Below are 18089 nucleotides of genomic sequence, written 5' to 3'. Positions count from 1 at the left end.
CTGAAATTCTCTAAACTACTTGCTCAGCCTCTACATCCTCTAGTCACTTGTGCACATCATAAAAGCAATTTCTCATTCTTTTGAACAAATTGCAAATGCTTTGGTACATTTATGCAATTGATTATGTACAATTGTCTGCTGTTTCCTACACTATCAATTGCTTATGTCATGATGATCAAAATATATTATACTGGTTCCCTGTTGAATAGTCTTACCCCTCAAAACATCTAGGCATTAGTTCCTTGCATAAGTCATTAAATGCAAAATGGTTGAACTAGTTGTCATAAACTGTCAAGCATATACATTTCTATTAGACTTTTTTTGGTAAATGTGTCCTGAATTACGGAGGTGATTTTTTTTATTTCACTAATGAAGGGAAATGTAAAGGGCTAGATGATCTCTAAACCAGTTCTCCAGTTCTCTAAGATAGCTCAGAGGTGCATCTCATGAAGCTTCATTTGGCAAGCATATATAGACAGAGCACAACACAGTGTTACAAATTCTGAAAATGGAAGACCAACAAGGAAACGAACAGGGTCAAAAGCTGGGAAGAAGAAGAGGAGTAAGGATGTGTGGTGGAAGGGTTCAGAGGCAAAACAGAGGAAGAGGAAGAAGAGGACAAAATTGAAGAAATGTTTCTGATTAAATAAGGGCCACTTGTGGAACGTGTTCTCAATAATTATTGTCGTGGTGGGTCGAAAGTTATAGCCGAATGTTGGGAGAACAACAGTGTCCTCAATCACGTTGTAGAACTTACTGTAAATGCTATATTACAGTAGTCCACATGCATTTTACATTGTACAGTAAATATACTTGACATAATGTAACACACAAACACCTGTACATGTACAGATGGAATTGAAATTATTCAACCACCCTTGCAAATCAGGTTTATTGGCAAAATTTACAGACTTTCAGCTGTTTGCAATGAACAAATCCTTTTTTCCAAAAAAAAAAAAAAAAAAAAGGCTCAATACAACAAATGTTTCAAGTGGTTTCCCCAAACTCAACTGAAAATGCTACTTTTAATGCCTTCTGCAGTCTCAAAATTATTCAACCCCTTCATGGCAAGCATATTTAGTACTTAGTAGAACACCCTTTTGCTGTTATGACCTGCCGCAAATGAGATGTACAACCAGACACCAGCTTCTGGCAGCGTTTCTGAGGAATCTTAGCCCATTCCTCATGAGCAATGGCCTCCAGTTCAGTAATATTATTGGGTTTGTGTGCTGCAACCGCCTTCTTCAAATCCCACCAGAGATGGGGTTCAAGTCAGGTGAGTGTGAGGCCAATGTAGAATCTTCCAGAACTTTTTCTGCAATCAAGCCTTGGTGGAATCTGAGGTATTCTTGGGATCATTGTCCTGTTGGAAGGTCCAATGACGCCCAAGCTTCAGCTTCCTCACTGATGGCATGACGTTTTCTCCTAGGATTTCCTGATACTTCAATGAATCCATCTTGCCTTCCACACGCTGCAGGTTTCGAGTGCCAGAGGATGCAAAGCAGCCGAGCCACACCATGCTTAACAGACATAGGGCCCTATTTTAACGATCTGAAACGCAAGTATCAAGCGCGAAACGCAAGTAACTTTGTGGGCGGGTCTTGGGCGCTGTTGCTATTATACCGGCGGGATAAATGACTCTTGCGCCCGACGGAAATCTAAAATGGGTTGGTTTGAAGTAGCTTCATTATTCATAGGTGTGGTTTGGGCGTAACGTGAAATAAACCAATCAGAGCGACATCTCACATTCCCTTTAAGAGCAGGCGCGCTTGTTCTATAGCGGATTCCTATTATAACGGCGGATTTGCCAGGTGCACACCAGGAGCGGTTCACAGCCGAAGAGACCGACATTCTCGTCAGGGCCGTAAAACACAGAGAAGTTACATTGGGGATGGAGAAACACACCCAAATTAACTTCGGTTAAACAGGCGTATGATAATTTGGGTAAATGTGTAAGCTAGATGTATGCCTTTATAATAAACTGTCTATCTATCTATCTATCTATCTATCTATCTATCTATCTATCTATCTATCTATCTATCTATCTATCTATCTATCTATCTATCTATCTATCTATCTATTTATCTATCTATCTATCTATCTATCTATCTATCTATCTATCTATCTATCTATCTATCTATCTATCTATCGTAATAATGTATGATTTGCAAAAATGAAAACTGCTGCTTCTGTGTAGATGAGAGAATCAAAGTGTATGCGCGTTGTGCACACGCTACATTGATTATGGTCAAGCATGCGCCCTTAAAATAGCATATGAATAACATGCGCAACGCGCCACTGACTTTAAACTAGTTTTTTTCGGTCAGTGGCGGAATTGTTTTCTAAACCTGCAAAATAGCATGAGGGAACGTTTGCACCGGAACACGCCTCCTCTTTGCGCTGAACCACCCCGGGAAGCGCAAGTGTATTTCTTAGTTAACCGACGTGCGTCTGTGGAGGGAAAAGTCCGCTGTGCGCGGGTGCAAAATAGGAATGATACATGCGTCGGTGTACAAAGTCAATTGCGCTGGATGCAAGATAGGGCCCATAGTGTTCTTTTCACTGTGCCTGTTGCCACAAAATCTTGCTGCAGGTCTTTTGCAAGGGTTTTTCTGAATCTGCCCTCTCAGAAATCGGTTTGCAGCCGTTGATAGTTTCCTTTTTCTGGCCCGTTCCTTTAACTTTGAACTTGCATTTGATATTTCATGTGTTCTAGCTCAAGCAAACCTGGTGCAGCTAATGAAGCCCTTGATTAGTTGCATCAGGTGTAACTGAGACAACACCTGTTTTGCAGATTTGTGCTGTTGTGAGGGATTCTTTTCAGGGGGTTGAATAAGTTTGAGACTGCAGAAGTCATGTATTGAGCTATTTCAATTACTCAGTTTGATTTGTTCATTGCGAACAGCTGAAAGTCTGTAAATATTGCCCATATTCATGATTTGAATAAAATCTGAATAATTTTGATTACAACTGTATATATGTGTATATATATATATGTATATATACGTATGTATATATATGTATATAGTGGTGCTGTTTGTACGAATTGTTTTGAGAAATGCCATTATCGGTTTGCAAATCTTAAGGATGAGATAGATAGATAGATAGATAGATAGATAGATAGATAGATAGATAGATAGATAGATAGATAGATAGATAGATAGATAGATAAGGCAGGCAGGCAAACTTTTACTCTTTTTTTAACTCTCATCTCATGTGAATAACACATGCAAGCACACATACAAATGCACAGCTGAATAAATCAAGCTAACCTCCTAATAAGCCGGGTGAATGCAGTGCTTATTTGCTTGCAGAGCTGCAGAATACAGGCTTATTAGGTTCTTTAAGTAGATCAAGAGCTCACGCAGGACTGCACACAGAGTCCCCAATTACTCATCACTATGAGGCAGTAATGGAAACAGCGCTCCGAGCAGACGTAGGAGAGCAGGCGCGGTGACAGCAGACAGAAAGAGTAAAAAAACAGCATAACCTAATGGCAGTCAACAGTGATATAGACAGCAGGTTATTTCTGAAATCAAATTGCTATTCTTTTTTGACAAGTTCTGAGTTTGCTTTTGCTACGAATCACAAAGCGTATAATCCCAAAAGATGCTGTCAGAACAAGAGTTCACAGGTGTGCGGTGATGATATTTTTGATGCCACTGCCTTAAAGGGATAGTTTGCCCTGTAATTAAAATTCTATCATCATTTATTCCCCTTAACGGCGATTCAAACACGTAAGACTTTCTTTCTTCTGTGGAACATCAACATAAAATTTAGAATAATAGTGGGTGAAGCTTTAAGGCTTCAAAAAGGACACGCACTACCATTCAAAAGTTTCTTATGCTCACCAATGCTGCATGTAACTGATTAAAATAACTCTTTTCTATTTTATTATATTTTACAATGTAAATTATACCTGTAATGGGAAAGCTGAATTTTCAGCATCAATACTCCAGTCTTCACGGTCATCATTTAATCATTCAGAAATCACTCTGATATGCTGATGGTGCTCAAGAAAACATTCTTATTATTGTCAATGTTGAAAACAGTTGTGCTGCCTAATATTTTTGTGGAAACCGTGATATTTTTGTTTCAGGATTTTTTTTTTTTTTGTGAACAGAAAGTTCAAAAGAACACCATTTATTTGAAATGGAAATCTTATCTGTTTTATTACAATGTTTTTACTGTCACCTTTGATCAATTTAATGCATCCTTGCTGAAAAAAGCATTAATTCCTTTAAAGCTTTTGAATGGTACTGTAAAAGAAACATTACAAGCTCTTCTTGGCATGTTCATAAGAGTTCACGAATGAAGTAGTTATCTTTTGAGTCATATCTTTTGAATGAATCAGTTTGTTAATGAATGGGACTGATCAGGGTTTTTTTTATCCTTCTGAATCCTTGCGAATCGTCCGTTAAAGAACATTCTATTCTATTTCCTTTTTATTTCTTGGAAACAGAAGATTCGGAATGACACAAAGGTGAGTAAATGATGACATAATTTTGATTTTGGGGGGAACTAAAGAAGTGTCCGTCTCTAACAAATATCAGCCCATATTCGTGTTTCCTGTCTCCTCTGTCCGCACCCCCCATCTCTCAGCAGGGGCCATTCAGCTTTGTTAAAGTGAGAGCATTCAGCTGCTATTCATCTTTCATCTTATCACACCATCATATATTACCAGGCTCTCTGAAATCAAATGATGAGAAAATACCACGGAGCGATCAATACTTTTTCATTGACAGTAAAGGTTAAGCACATTAAGAATGACACCGCATTTGTCTTATGAAATCATATTTCATGTTGGTGGCCTAAAATTGGCTGAGATTGATACTATGTCCCCTGGACTGAAAGTCACCCTTTTTTATCACTAATCACAGAAATCGCCTCTTTGTGGCCGGCGTTTCTTTGTCCTTCTGCAAAAGTCAAGTGCCAGTTGATAATATCAGCGACCCAAAATGTTAAGGGCAACGATTTTAGCTCCTCAATGCCTCACCATGTGGCTATTGTGAGCGGTAAAAGCTCTCAAAGACTTCAGGACATTTCAGCCTTTCATCTTTAGCATTTGTCAAGAGATTTGCAAATGATTCTTCCATGCAGAGGCAACAGACGTTACTTAAAAACAAATACGCTCAGCCTTTTTATCGTTGTGCATTAGTATAATTTCAAACTGCTTGTGATTTTCTTGCAGAGTATCCTAGTGACACAGCGAGTGCTTATGCTGTTAAACAGAAAAGGAGAATAGCTTTGTGATTGCAGGAAAGGTGCCTGTGTAGAGAGCATCTTATCTTGGGCTAACATCTTCAGATAATAAAAACATGTATTTCTGAGAGGGGCGAGATGCAGAGAGAAAGCGCACGAGAGAGAGATGGACAAGGATGGCAATATCAAGCAGGGATTGAAATCATAGATAATCCTCTCACCCTATCTGAGGGCAAACACTCTCTCTTTCTCTCGCCTTCCCTTTCACTTTGACGGAGAGGATGAAACACGTTCTCCTGGAATGATAAGAAGTCCAATGAATTACATGAGCTGATACATATAGGATCATCTTTAGTGATCCACTGACATCTGAATCTGCTTTAGTTCATTTCCTAGCTTAACTTGAAAGGAAAGTCAAACATTGTTTCAGAGGAAGTGTCTTAAAAATGAAGTGTGCACCCTGTCCCAAATATGGTCTAATGCTCACAAGCACCAAATTGAGGTCTATTTTTTAAATTATTATCATTAACAAATTCGGTAGATGCTGATTTTGGATATTTCTAATTGTGCATGTTCATTTTTTCATTTTTACATTTTGATTACCTTTGTCAACATCTAACACTCACTTATAAACAATAATTTAATAACAGTCAAAAGCAAATCTCAAAATGAATATGCATTTTCATACTGTGCTTTATAATGCTATGAATTTATCACATCGCTCTTAAAATGCATGGTTTTAGTTTTAAGTAAAAATAAACATACATTTTAAAGTTGGTCTATCAGTTATCGGGGTTACACTTTATTTTACAGTATGTGTACTTACCCAAGACAGTACTGGTAATACACGGTATACATGGGTTAAGGTTAGGTTTAGGGGTAGGGTATAACCCAGTTATTGTAATTGCTATAACAAGTACATATTAGCTAACAAGCTACCGTTATCGGTCATAGCATATATTGGTATGAGACAGAATTTTAATATCGAAGCATCGTTATAATTTTCATTTTGAGGATATGTACTGTACACCTTAAAAAGGTTATTTATTTAAGAAACCTATCAGGTCAAGTAAATACAAAAAAAAAACTGCATTAAATACTATGTGCCAAAGAGCCTAGACTGTCATTTTTATATTTTGGCATATATGGAGAAGTGTCCAGTTATTGTTTACCATTTCGATCAATAGTATTTAAGCCCATTATAAAACACTCAGGAGCACAGCGGGGCAGATAAAGACTCTGTTACTGGTGGGGCAGCAGGAAGGAGACATGGAGAATGTGCGGATTGCAGGGGATTGCAGTGTTTGTCATCTAAACAGGTGATTTTCCGGCAGGCTGCCTCCACTTGGAGCCATGTGGGGAGGCAGGAAACTGCGTTACCGCTCCACTATTTGTGTTGATTGTATCTTTTGTGTGTGGGTCTAAACAGCTGGCATCCTTTTTATAGAAAAACAGCAGGTAAACCTCTGAGTAAATGTGACAAAACGCCTGCTTTCACACTTTCACTTTTTCTCCTCTTGGAGAGGTCCAGTTGAAGGGGTTTGAGGAGAGGACTCTTGTTACTACTTGTTATAAGCAATCTTGGGCTTGTTTTTTTTTTTTTTTTGGGGGGGGGAAATGAAGAGGCTGAAAAGTTTACATGTCTTATGAGTTTTGAGGACAATTAAAATCACAATTTTAAGTCACATTTAAATAAATATCCCCATTCAAAAATAATAAATAAATGCTGTACATATATGAAAAGTAAGCAGAAGCTTGTTACTGGAGAAGCTACAATGTATTGAAACAGCGACTTTCTAAAGAAAGAAAGAAAGAAAGAAAGAAAGAAAGACCCCTCTCAGAGGTTTTGCGCCTCATGGCAAAGTGGGTGAGTAAATTTTAAACTCTATTAAGTTCTGCGAGGCCTGCAATGGCCGTTTGACCAGCGGGGTCATATGGAGCAACAACCCATGTAATCTCCTGAACAAGGGGAAAAAACAGCTTGCTGTTACCATGGCAAGGGACTTCTGGACATCAAAGTGAAGCAAGAGTTCATTTTCCGCCCGTTCCGTTCAGACTGCAAATTTAGACTTAATCGCTTTCTCTGCTAATACAATAGGAAGAGGCAGGCCTCAAGGGACAGACTCCTGCTAACACTACAAGTACAAACAGAGCTAAAACACCATCTCTAAAGATAAAAAAAAAAACAGCTTAAAAAAGTATGTTGGCAGGATGTTTTCACAGAATGTAACTTTAACAAATGTATTTTTCTTAACCGACTGCCAAATGTTTTTTTAAACCTCACTAAATGTTATTAGATTTACTGTGTGCTTAAAAGAAAAAAAATGCTTTAAAAATTCCAAGTGAGAAAAAAAAAGGGTTTATTCTTAATTCAAGATATATTATATAAAAATCATATCTTACACAATTTTGCTTTTTAAGTGCATTTTAAAAATATGTTTTTACTTGAAAACAAAAACATTGATAAAGATTTTTTTTTCTTTTTTTTTTGCAATGTGCAGATTTACTTTGTCATTTAAATGGGACGAGAGACAATGGCTCCAGTGTCTGGACAGATCTGACAAGGACTGTTATTAAACATCTGAAAAGCCGAAAGAAAATTGTTTTTGCATCATAGCAATTCCTAAGACGATCACACCTCTGTTTCACCCTTTTTTTCTTCTCTCCCTTGCTCTCTCTGTCTCTCTGTTTTCCCATTATAGAGAGTGGACATAATCAGAAGTGACACATCTGAGCATGCTCACAGTCTCCCAAGCGTCACATCCAGACCTTATGCTACCTCCTTCCAAAAAAACCCTCTCTCTTTCTCCCACGTTCCCCAGCCTGGAGCCTCCCCTCTGCCCGGGTACATCAAAACACCATTAGACTGTCCCAAACACCTCAGTTCCCCTGTTGGACCCCTGGAGCACATCACCTGCCGTCTCCTCTGGACTCTCCTCACACTACCAACGCTACTTACAGAGCCCCATTTCACCTGACCATTGACAAATAAATAAATAGCTGAGAGAAAAACAGAAATATACCGACTCGAGGGAAGAATAGGTGAGAGAGTAAAAAGAAAAACAGGAACGAAGAGACATGCAATGCTGAAAAGTTGAAGAAGCTAAGCTGGCGTTCTTGGGTCAGCCCTCCCATGATGCACTGCGCTGGCGGCATAAAGGGCCTCATCCTCTGACGCACACAAGGGCTGTTTAAAATGCTGCACTTCATCAGATAAAAAGCACAAATGTTGGGAAAAGAGGGGGCAAAAGGGGTCACGTTTAACGGGCCGGAATGCATATGACAGAGGAACAAGGAAGGAAATTAATGACAAATGTACCTATAAAGTTGTGATGGACTGCCCAGTGCTGGCCGTCAATCATGTGACTCATTAACTCAAGCATAATTAACTGCTTTTGGTGTCATTATATAAAATCCTGCTTCCATAACTGTGGCCCTCAAAATCCATAGAGTAATTTTAAGCCATTAGTCATTCTTGCTCTATTTTTGCTGCAAAGAGGCAGGCCTGGGTAACCTCCAGTACAGTTTAAACAAATGTACATTTTATTTATACATTTACTTGCAAATTCCATATTTTATCATTTTTCCTATTGAAAAATTACCAGAATGTTTTGTCCACATTTCCATGTGATTTATTAAAGAATATGTTTGCTGCAATACTAAAGATCCAAGCAGAACTGCTGACTGCAGTGTTACACATATAGCACTGTTATTTCCATAAAGAAGAAGAAGAAGATCCGAACAGTGCAGTAGGACCATCAGTTTTGTGAAAAGTTCATATTACATTTCCGTTGGCCACCAGAGACAAGGTCTCTATCAGATTTCCTATGATGAAAAAATGATAAAAAAAATATTAAACCATCAAATGCAAAATGATCAATGGTTGTTTGTCTTAAAATGACTGAGAGCAAAATATTGCATGTCTTAATCTAAGTGGAAAATATGGAACAGCATGTCTCTTTCCGAGGTAACTTCAACTATTTTAATTCATCATGTCAAATTCTCCTCTCCGGCATTTGAACAGAATGCCATCTCTTTTCACTTGCTGTTGTTTGACATACAGATCCGCATTTGAATGACTTTAATATTGGCTTAATCAATGGCTGGTGATCTTTTGATGGCCTCTATTCAATAAAGGCCAGCGTCAGCTGTGTGCGAGTTTCATAACTAGAATAATGGTAAATGATTACTCCTCCACATGGCGTCTCAGAGTGAGCCGAGCTAATGAAGAGAAATGGTTGGGTTTGGAGCTGGGGCTGCCAGCTGCCATTTGAGAACTCGGAGCACCGAGATTAATGGTGACTGAGCAGGGTTCTGTGGCTATGATGTGGTCAGAGGTCCGATCGATAATACACACACACACAAACCTGACCCACTCATCCATTTATACGCACACACACATGCAAATAGACTCAACCAAACCTTAACACAAACGCTCATCCCTAAGTGGAATGATGAATTGACAACATTTGGACACAACATTGATCAGAAACTTCCCAGTGTTTCTCTGGGCAGTTTAAAAAGGTCAGAAGAAACTTAAGTGCTGAATGATATTAAAAAAGTGTTTTCTCCAGCCACACCGTTATCCTGTGTTAACATGCCACATCAATACATTTTTTGATATATGTAAATGGAGTTGGTGACGCAGGGATAAATATTGTAGCGAGTAAGAAGAGGAGTTGTAGAAGAAAAAAACATATCAGAATGGGGCCCAGGACAGAACCTTGAGGATTACCCCAATAAGAGAGAGGGGAAAAGAGGTACTGAGGCTATTTCCAGACTGCCAGCAAAAAATAGATTTTTTGCATATCCAGATTTTATACAGATGTGTTTTTGAAAGTCTGGACAGCAACAAACAAAACAAAAACAAAACATGAAATCTACTGTAGAGATGCAACAATACTACATTTTCCCACTGATACCCATAGCCGATTATTCACAATAATATCTGCCAATACTAATGAAAAAATGTCACTTCACATTTAAGTAATAATAACCTACAAGTGACAACTCATTGTAAAATGTCAAATTGTCATTGGCATACTTGCAAATGTTAGATCTAAATGTCTACAGGTGGAGGTCTTATAAACTGTAATTCCTTGACGCCAGTGCTGCCTTTTTTTTCTGAAAATAATCCCTCATTTTGAGTAAATAAAAAGTTGCTTTGCTTTCAGCACTCAGATTTTCCTCACTGGCTGCATCACATGCTTTATAATTATTCATACCAAATGCAGTACTACTTTTGATGGGCAATAGTCTTATTTTCTGCTTCAGTCACCAGTGCACATTTGTATTTTCATATAGTGGGAGTTTCGTTACGTAAGGCAATTTTCTGCCTTCTTAAGGAGGGCTGTCTATTGGGCTGCATTAATGAGTGAGTGACAGAGTGAGAGAAAGAGAGAGAGAGAGAGAGAGAGAGAGAGAGAGAGAGAGAGAGAGAGAGAGAGAGAGAGAGAGAGAGAGAGAGAGAGGAATGAAGGGGAAGGAAGAATAAAAAAAGAGAAGAGCGAGAAAAGAGACCATTGAGAGCATGGATGAAACAAGTGAGGAAAAGAAAAATGAGAACAGGACAGATTTCTTTGCCATTTAAAATTTGAACTTCCAGTTACACAGTTAACATGAATAATTAATAAAACACTGCTAGTAAATAAAATAATCATACATTATTCTATAACCCTATAATTACACACTCTTTAAGCAGTTTAAATGTCACCTTGAAATACTAGCACACGATTTTATTCTGTAATATGCAGAGTGAAATGGGATATTCAAAAAAAAAATAAAATAAAAAATTGGGCAGGACTCAACTTTATCCATTCGGAATTTATTGGATTTTGAAAAGTGATTTGTGGAGAGAAGCAACCAGTGTTGGGGAAAGTTACTTTTAAAAGTAATGTGTTGCAATATTGCATTACAACCTAAAAAAAGTAACTAAGGGCATTAGTTACTTTTTATGGAAAGTAATGTTACGTTAATTCTGCGTTACTTTTTTTGTATTACTTGCATACTTGCTTGTATGTTTTTTAATAAAAAAAATCTAATGTAAAGGCCCTTTCACACCAAAAGGGAATTGAATTAGCCTCAGACTGAAGGAATTGCAAACTCACACCTGTACAGTAGAGGGCGCAGCTCAAACAAACCTTTCAGCTGTGCTGCCATTCTGGGGTGCGTTTCCCAAAAGCATTGTTAATCGACTATGGTCGTAAGTTCTGTCGTTATCAGCATAGTTCAATGAGACTGTGTTTCAAGAAACCTTAGTTTTAACGAAGCATCACAAATTTGTGTGGTTGGAAAAACAGCTCTCTACCAGTGGTTAGAGGCACACTTTCTTGTTTGCATTGCATGAGGACTTAATACATCCTTATCTTGAGCAAAATACTTAAGGTGACATCCAGTACAATCTATATCTTTCATTTAAAAAATATACAAAAATGTCATTTACATCTTTTAGTTTGTCAAGCGATTTAAAGCAAAGTTTTTGAAAAGTGTGCACGTGTATACGTGCTCTAGTACGTAAGGAGCCTATGATTGAATCTGGAAAAATTTGAATTGGACTAATTAGGCCATGGCCATAATGTATAACAAAAAATCCGGCATTAATTCAATCTCAAATGAATTAGTTAAAATAAATTATTACTCCACCACCTGCGTGACATGGTTGAATGACAAATTTGTGACAATATAGTTTCGGGAAACAGTAGTGACGAATAAATTACATATATTTTAAATATGTTAAAAAAGAACAGTTATTTTAAATTGTAATAATATTTGTTACAATGTTAATAATTGTATAATTGTTAATAATTAAATAATTGTAATCATTGTATTTTTGATCAAATAAATGCAGCTTTGTTCAAAAACTAAATGTACCAACCACAAACTTTTGAACGGTGGTCTAAATTTGATCATTTTCTGAAAATTAGGATGTTCCCTTTCAATAAAAACGAGATAATTAGTGTTTGGGGGGAAATTCAAGGGCAGGGTTCAGGATGGAGACGGGAAAAACTGCATAAGGGGGCACTGCGAGAAACAAAAACAGCATGTGTGAGCGTATACGTGTCTGTCCATGATCATATGAGTGTTGGAAGGGCGCCTGACCTTGGCAGGGATGGGGTTTCAGGAACGAGCTATAATGATGGCTGATTGCTGGGGAATGGTGGAGAATGGACAAAGATAGAGGGAGGTAGATGAGAGGAAAGGAGAAGAGGCCGGCGTAATTGCAGCACTCGTGGGTCTGAGCCTCCCGTGGCACACATCAGTACATCAGGAGGGGTGTGTCTTACAGCGACGGGCGAGTGGGAGAGAAAGTGGGGGTAAAGGATGGACAAGTAAGGGCGCAGTACAGTCTAGCGAGGTTGAGGGAAGGTATGAATGGGCGAGAGAGTGAGATAGAAAAGGGGATAGGTGAGAGGGAAATGGAAGAGCGATGAAAGTTAGGAACGGTAGAGCAAGACAGAGTGAGCAAGAGGAGACAAGGGGAGTCTGCCATACTCTGAGGCAATAAATTGGCGTTGGCTGAATACCGGGCAGTAGCCTGTAATTACTGCCGTAAGACTTTGGGTCGGTGGGTCCTGGCAGACCCATAAAGCCACTCTGTCTGAGAGAAGGGAGAAAGAGAGACAGCGAAGACCAAGGTGGTCTATAATACCTGGAGAAAATAGTCCGTTAAAGCTGTCTCAGTGGCAGTTCTTCAGGTGGTGCAGAACCCCCTAGATGTACACAATCTGAATTTTGGCATCTTTGCTCATGGGCACAGGCTCAAATACATTTTTCACTTGAGCTGTAGCCTAAATGTTATTTGACTAATCACTTCTGGAGCCACAAGAAATTACATCATTGCAACACACACACACACACACAAAGTCAATATAAAGGCATAGCTCACCCTAAAAATGAAAATTCTGTCATTATTTACTCACCCGCATGCCGTTTCAAACCTGTGAGACTTTCCTCTGTGGAACACAAATTAATATATTTTTAAGAATGTTGGTAAGCTAATAGTTTGGGTGAATGAATGCCATTGTACTGTATGGGGAAGTAAAAACCCTGAGGCATTTTTTTAGAATACATTCTGTGATGTTCCACAGAAGAAAAAAAGTCATACCGGTTTGGAACAAGTAAATGGTGACAAAATTGTCTTTTTTGGGTGAACTATCCCTTTAAAAGTCCTTCAAAAATAAAAATGTATTTATTTTATATACAAATTTGTTGGCGTCAGAATATGGCCAGAATTTTGGCCAGAGTCTTTCTGTCTCTCTGTCTGGAACCATGGAGGCAGACACAGTGGCAAGGTCAAAGACTGAACATACAGCGCACAGTAGTATGACATGCTGGGAGAGACGGAACGTAAGAGAGAAAGAGAGAGACACCAGAGAACATTCCTATTCCAAATAAATTCTGATCTTTTGAAAGTTCTATTCATCAAAGAATCATAAAAACATTTCCACTTGTTTCCACAAAAATATTAAGCACACAACTGTTTTCAACTCTGATAATAAGAAGAAATGTTTCTTGAGGATTTCTGGTTTCATTTATGAAGGATTATATGAAACTGAAGACTGAGTGGCAGCTGACAATTCCGCTTATATCACAGGAATATTAATAAAAAAATGTGTTCCCTAACCCTAAACAGAAAACTTTCTGCATTTTTTGAATGTTTTTAAGCCATTTGGTTTATGAGGACACAGGAAATTGCCTCGTAAACCATGTTTATGTTGTAATAGCCATGCCATTATACACATTTGTGTCTTCATAAACCATATATACAAGAGCACACACACAAATCATCACAACACGAGTGTGTCTACTGTATATGTGCCTACATCCGTGTGTGTGTATGGTCTGCTCTGCTTCCCTCTCTCCTTCTCCCTGTGCCACAGATCAGTGTGTGCGTGTGGCTCAGGGCTGATGTAAGCCAGTGGAGTGGCAAATTACAGCAGACCTACAGCTGTAGGCTGACATTATGATTAATTTGATCAGTAATTTCTCCTGTTTTTCATTTTAATCGCTGTGACCATTCTGCTGTGGCAGGTCTCTCAGATCTAATTAAGATCAATTCTGGTGTAACCGGCTTGCCCACCGAGCCGCCCCCTCCTCCTCAAATCCCCGAGTCCCCTCAGCGTGGAGAAACCCCGTCGCTCCAATCAATCAGCACCTGCAAATCCAGCCACCCTGCTAATCAGCCAATTAACACACTTAGGCAAATTTCATAATCTCCACCGCCTGGTTGTCGTCACAAAAGCTAGTCTCTACCTCCCCTACGTTTTTTTTCTTTTCTAATGCTGGCTCTCCAAAGGAGAGTTTACTGGGAGGTAAAAGAATCACAGTTTTTCAAAAACCAATGGAGAGAAGGATGGGAGAGGTTTTAAACTTTCTGTTTACATGATTGTGATGGTAATATTTTGGTAACAGTGTTGTGGAATAGCTAAGTCAATGGAGCCCAAAACTACATTGTATGGACAAAAAAACATTTTGAGACATTTTCAAAATATTCTTTTGTGTTCCGTAAACGAAAGAAAGTCACATATGTTCAGAACGACATGAGGATGAGTAAATGATGACAGAATTTAAATTTTTTAGGAAAACTATCCATTTAAGCACATTTTTCAGTCTTTGAAATTGTGTAAAGTGTACTTTTTTGAAAGTGCATGACAAAACATTGCTACATTGTAGCTTTTTATGTTATTTTATGACTTTTTTGTTTATGCTATAAACAGTTTTTTTTTTCATAAGCTTCTTTAAAAAAAAAGACTTTAAATGGGCCATCATCCAATAGTAAAAATGCAACTTGAAAATGTAGTTAAAGGAAAAATTCTGTCGTCATTTACTCACCCTCAAGTTGTTTCAAACCTTTGAGGGTGAGTAAATTATGACAGAATTTTCATTTCTAAGTGAACTATTCCTTTACTGCTATATATTTTTATTTCATAGACTTTTTTTAAATGTATTATTTGTATTTACAGTACATTAATAAGTTCCAAATCCAAATATTGGATCTCAATGATCTGTTAATAATGCTCTCATTAATAATGTGTGTTTTTCCGTTTCTTTATTTTAGTTAAACCAAATGACATGTACGAATCTGCACTAAACGCGGTGTATAAACATCACAGCCTACAGAAAAAGTCTTCCTGGAAAATCATAAATTTGAACTGTCTAAAGGATCTCAGTGTCAGAGACTTACAAAACACCCTGTCTGAAATTTTGACCAAATAAAGAAAAAGACGAGACAAGAAAAATGAGAGAAAGAAAGAGCGAGAGAGAGTGCAGACAGTGAGCACTTAGATTCGTACACTGGACACACTGACTGTTGTATTATCAGAGTGGGATGCTAACACGCTGTCATGTTGTCAGTTCAGCAACAGAAGGCCTCTATCTGGGTCTTTAGGTGTCTTCAGATAATAGGAGACCTGTCTGCCCTCCCTTACCAAAGGTATTACACCCAAAGAGAGGAATGGGAGGCAAGAGAAAGCAAGAGGGCGGGGTGGTACCTGTGTGACCAGAAGGGATAATTATGACAAACCCTGGAAATACACATTCCCAAAATTCTCTAGGTGTTCGCAATGTCTAACTGTGGCTGTCCCTAAAGGCTAGTATCAGCACTCAGGTGAAGTATGCTGTAACTTTCTCAAGCAGACGCACACATAAGCCCAATTACGGACTCCAGCCCCTCAGGAGAGGCAGCCTGCAAACCCTGCCACACACACAATCACATTGGTTAAGTGGTAATGTGGACCCCGATGAAGCGGGAACTTTAAACCCCTTCTGACTCCTGACACACACACACACATGCACACTTATCGCTCTATTTTTCTCACTCTCACACAGTGGAGGGCTGGGTAATGACGCTGTCGTCTCTGGTGCCACTCTCTCTTTGGATTAACAAGAGGGTCACACATGACTCTTAGCAGTAAAATCTAATCATGGACCCCTAGGATAAAGAAACCAGAGAGTACAGATCAAAAACCTGTAGAGAAGCTTTCTTAACACACCCCAGGCGAAGGGTGTTCCTCAGGGCTTTGTTCTGGGTCCTCATGCAGTTTTCTCTCGGTTAAAGTACAAGTATTTAACCTGCTCACACAACTCATATTTAATTGTATTGGATTAATTGCATTGGGCAATATTTTATATTTCATAAGTAATACCTGATATAAAAGTGGCTACAACTATGAATCTTGTAATCCTAAAAAGGGTTGCTTCAGTATTATCAAAGACACTTTCTCTGACTTTGCAAATGATTGTGTAGCTCTTCATCAATATTAATTTATTTAAAGCTGCATTTCGTAACTTTTCTGGGTTAAAAATTATCCAAAATAAATTTTTGAGCAAGTACATAACCAGCCAGTGTTTAAAACTATCTGCTTGCCTTAGCTCGATTCAAAACGGTAAGCTTGTAATAATGTATTTAATTCCAGTGGTACTGGTGGATTTCCGCGGGAAATTCAAGCATGTGTTTGCGTCATTACATCACATGTGTACACATAAAGAAGGTGTCTCGGCTAGTAGGCTATATTGCGTGTGAGGATGTTGGAGGTGGAGATTTACAGTCTTTTCTCAAAGCACTTGATACTGTATAATTAAACATCAATTTGATGGCAGATTCAGAAAGGTTCAAACGACAATCAACAGTGACAACTGGAGATTCACCCGTTGTAAAATGCAAAAGACTTTGGACTTCAGAGTGGCTACAGAAAACAAGAGACTGCAACCGGGCCCATGCGAAAACAAGGATACTATCGGAAGGGCTTTTGAAAGGTGGCATGAACTGAACTCCATGTTTTGAAGGGGTTCAAAACGGACGCAGAGACGGCTTTTTTTTATGTTGGACAGGTAAGTTAAGACATTTCAATGGTTCAATTATGTAACAGTAGCACACTTCTTTGTTTAATTCATACAGTTACAGAGTACTGAACTACAGGTAGCCCTAATACACATTAAATATAGTCACGCAATGCTGTTGTTGTTAACATTAACAATTAGAGAACAAAGTATAATTTGCAAGGTTTGACGTGATATGATAAGCGATCGTTAGATTTAATCAGCGTGATTTACTGCAATGCTTTTTTTCCCCCTTAGTTGGTAAGAACAAAAGTGGATGTTACTTGTTCAGATGACAAAATTCTTATGTTGGTCATAAAAAAAAGAAAAAAAAAAGAATAGAATCTGTGATTCTGAATGACAGTATCCACACCGGGGCGGCGACAGACAGCCGCACATTATCCTCAAAACATTGGATTCATCCGCACTGTGCCGTGCCGAGGCACAACCCACGTAAAGTTGATAATTCTGCGAATAACTGCAATTGCAGATTTCGAACAGGGATGGCGACAAAGAGGAAAAACCACGGACTACAGCTTTAAGAAGACGTAAAAATCAGGAGTGTTATTTTAGTATCATTGAGATAGTATAACAGTTTGTATTCATATTTTTATTTTAGTTAAAGTTTTAGTAATATTGTTGTTTTTATCATTTTTATTAGTTTTTGTTTTTTTAATGTCTACATAATTTTTATTACTTTTTATTTCGGTTTATAAGTTTTAGTTAAGTACATTAAGTTGACTAAATTAAGTTGACTAAAAACTAAATGGAAGTGAGGACTTCTTAACGTTAACATTTATTGTATTTTAAGTAACGGAAAAGTTTTTTATGGTTTTAGTTTTAGTTAACTTTAGTAACCCTGAACCAGGATAATGTAGGCAATCAGTAATTGTCACAAAATAAACCCTTTACTGACCACCATGTCTGGGTTCATTTTTGCAATATTGACTAGCTTGTTCATCATCCCTTAAAACAGATCAAATTACAACACACCTTATACAACCACAGATATGAAGTAAAACCTGTGCACAGATGCTCAGATAAATAATTCCATTTAAGACAATTCACAA

General features: G+C 38.2%; 1 protein-coding gene across 3 annotated transcripts in view; it reads right to left on the bottom strand.

Annotated features, from left to right (window-relative positions):
• The window catches only part of pou6f2 (POU class 6 homeobox 2), a 114071-nt gene that overhangs the window by 23797 nt on the left and 72185 nt on the right, over nucleotides 1-18089 (bottom strand). For 2 of the 3 annotated variants that reach the window (XM_084399258.1, XM_084399257.1), the window contains one exon: nucleotides 5424-5498. The exons of the other annotated variant lie outside the window; for it this stretch is intronic. In XM_084399258.1, coding sequence (XP_084255384.1) covers nucleotides 5424-5498 — 75 coding nt within the window. The remainder of the gene's footprint in view (nucleotides 1-5423; nucleotides 5499-18089) is intronic. 3 annotated transcript variants of the gene reach the window in all.

Source organism: Rutilus rutilus (genome assembly GCF_951802725.1).
Source record: "Rutilus rutilus genome assembly, chromosome: 24".
Lineage (NCBI taxonomy): Eukaryota > Metazoa > Chordata > Actinopteri > Cypriniformes > Leuciscidae > Rutilus > Rutilus rutilus.
The sequence above is the reverse complement of the archived record's forward strand: the minus strand, read 5'-3'. Positions and strand labels throughout refer to the sequence as shown.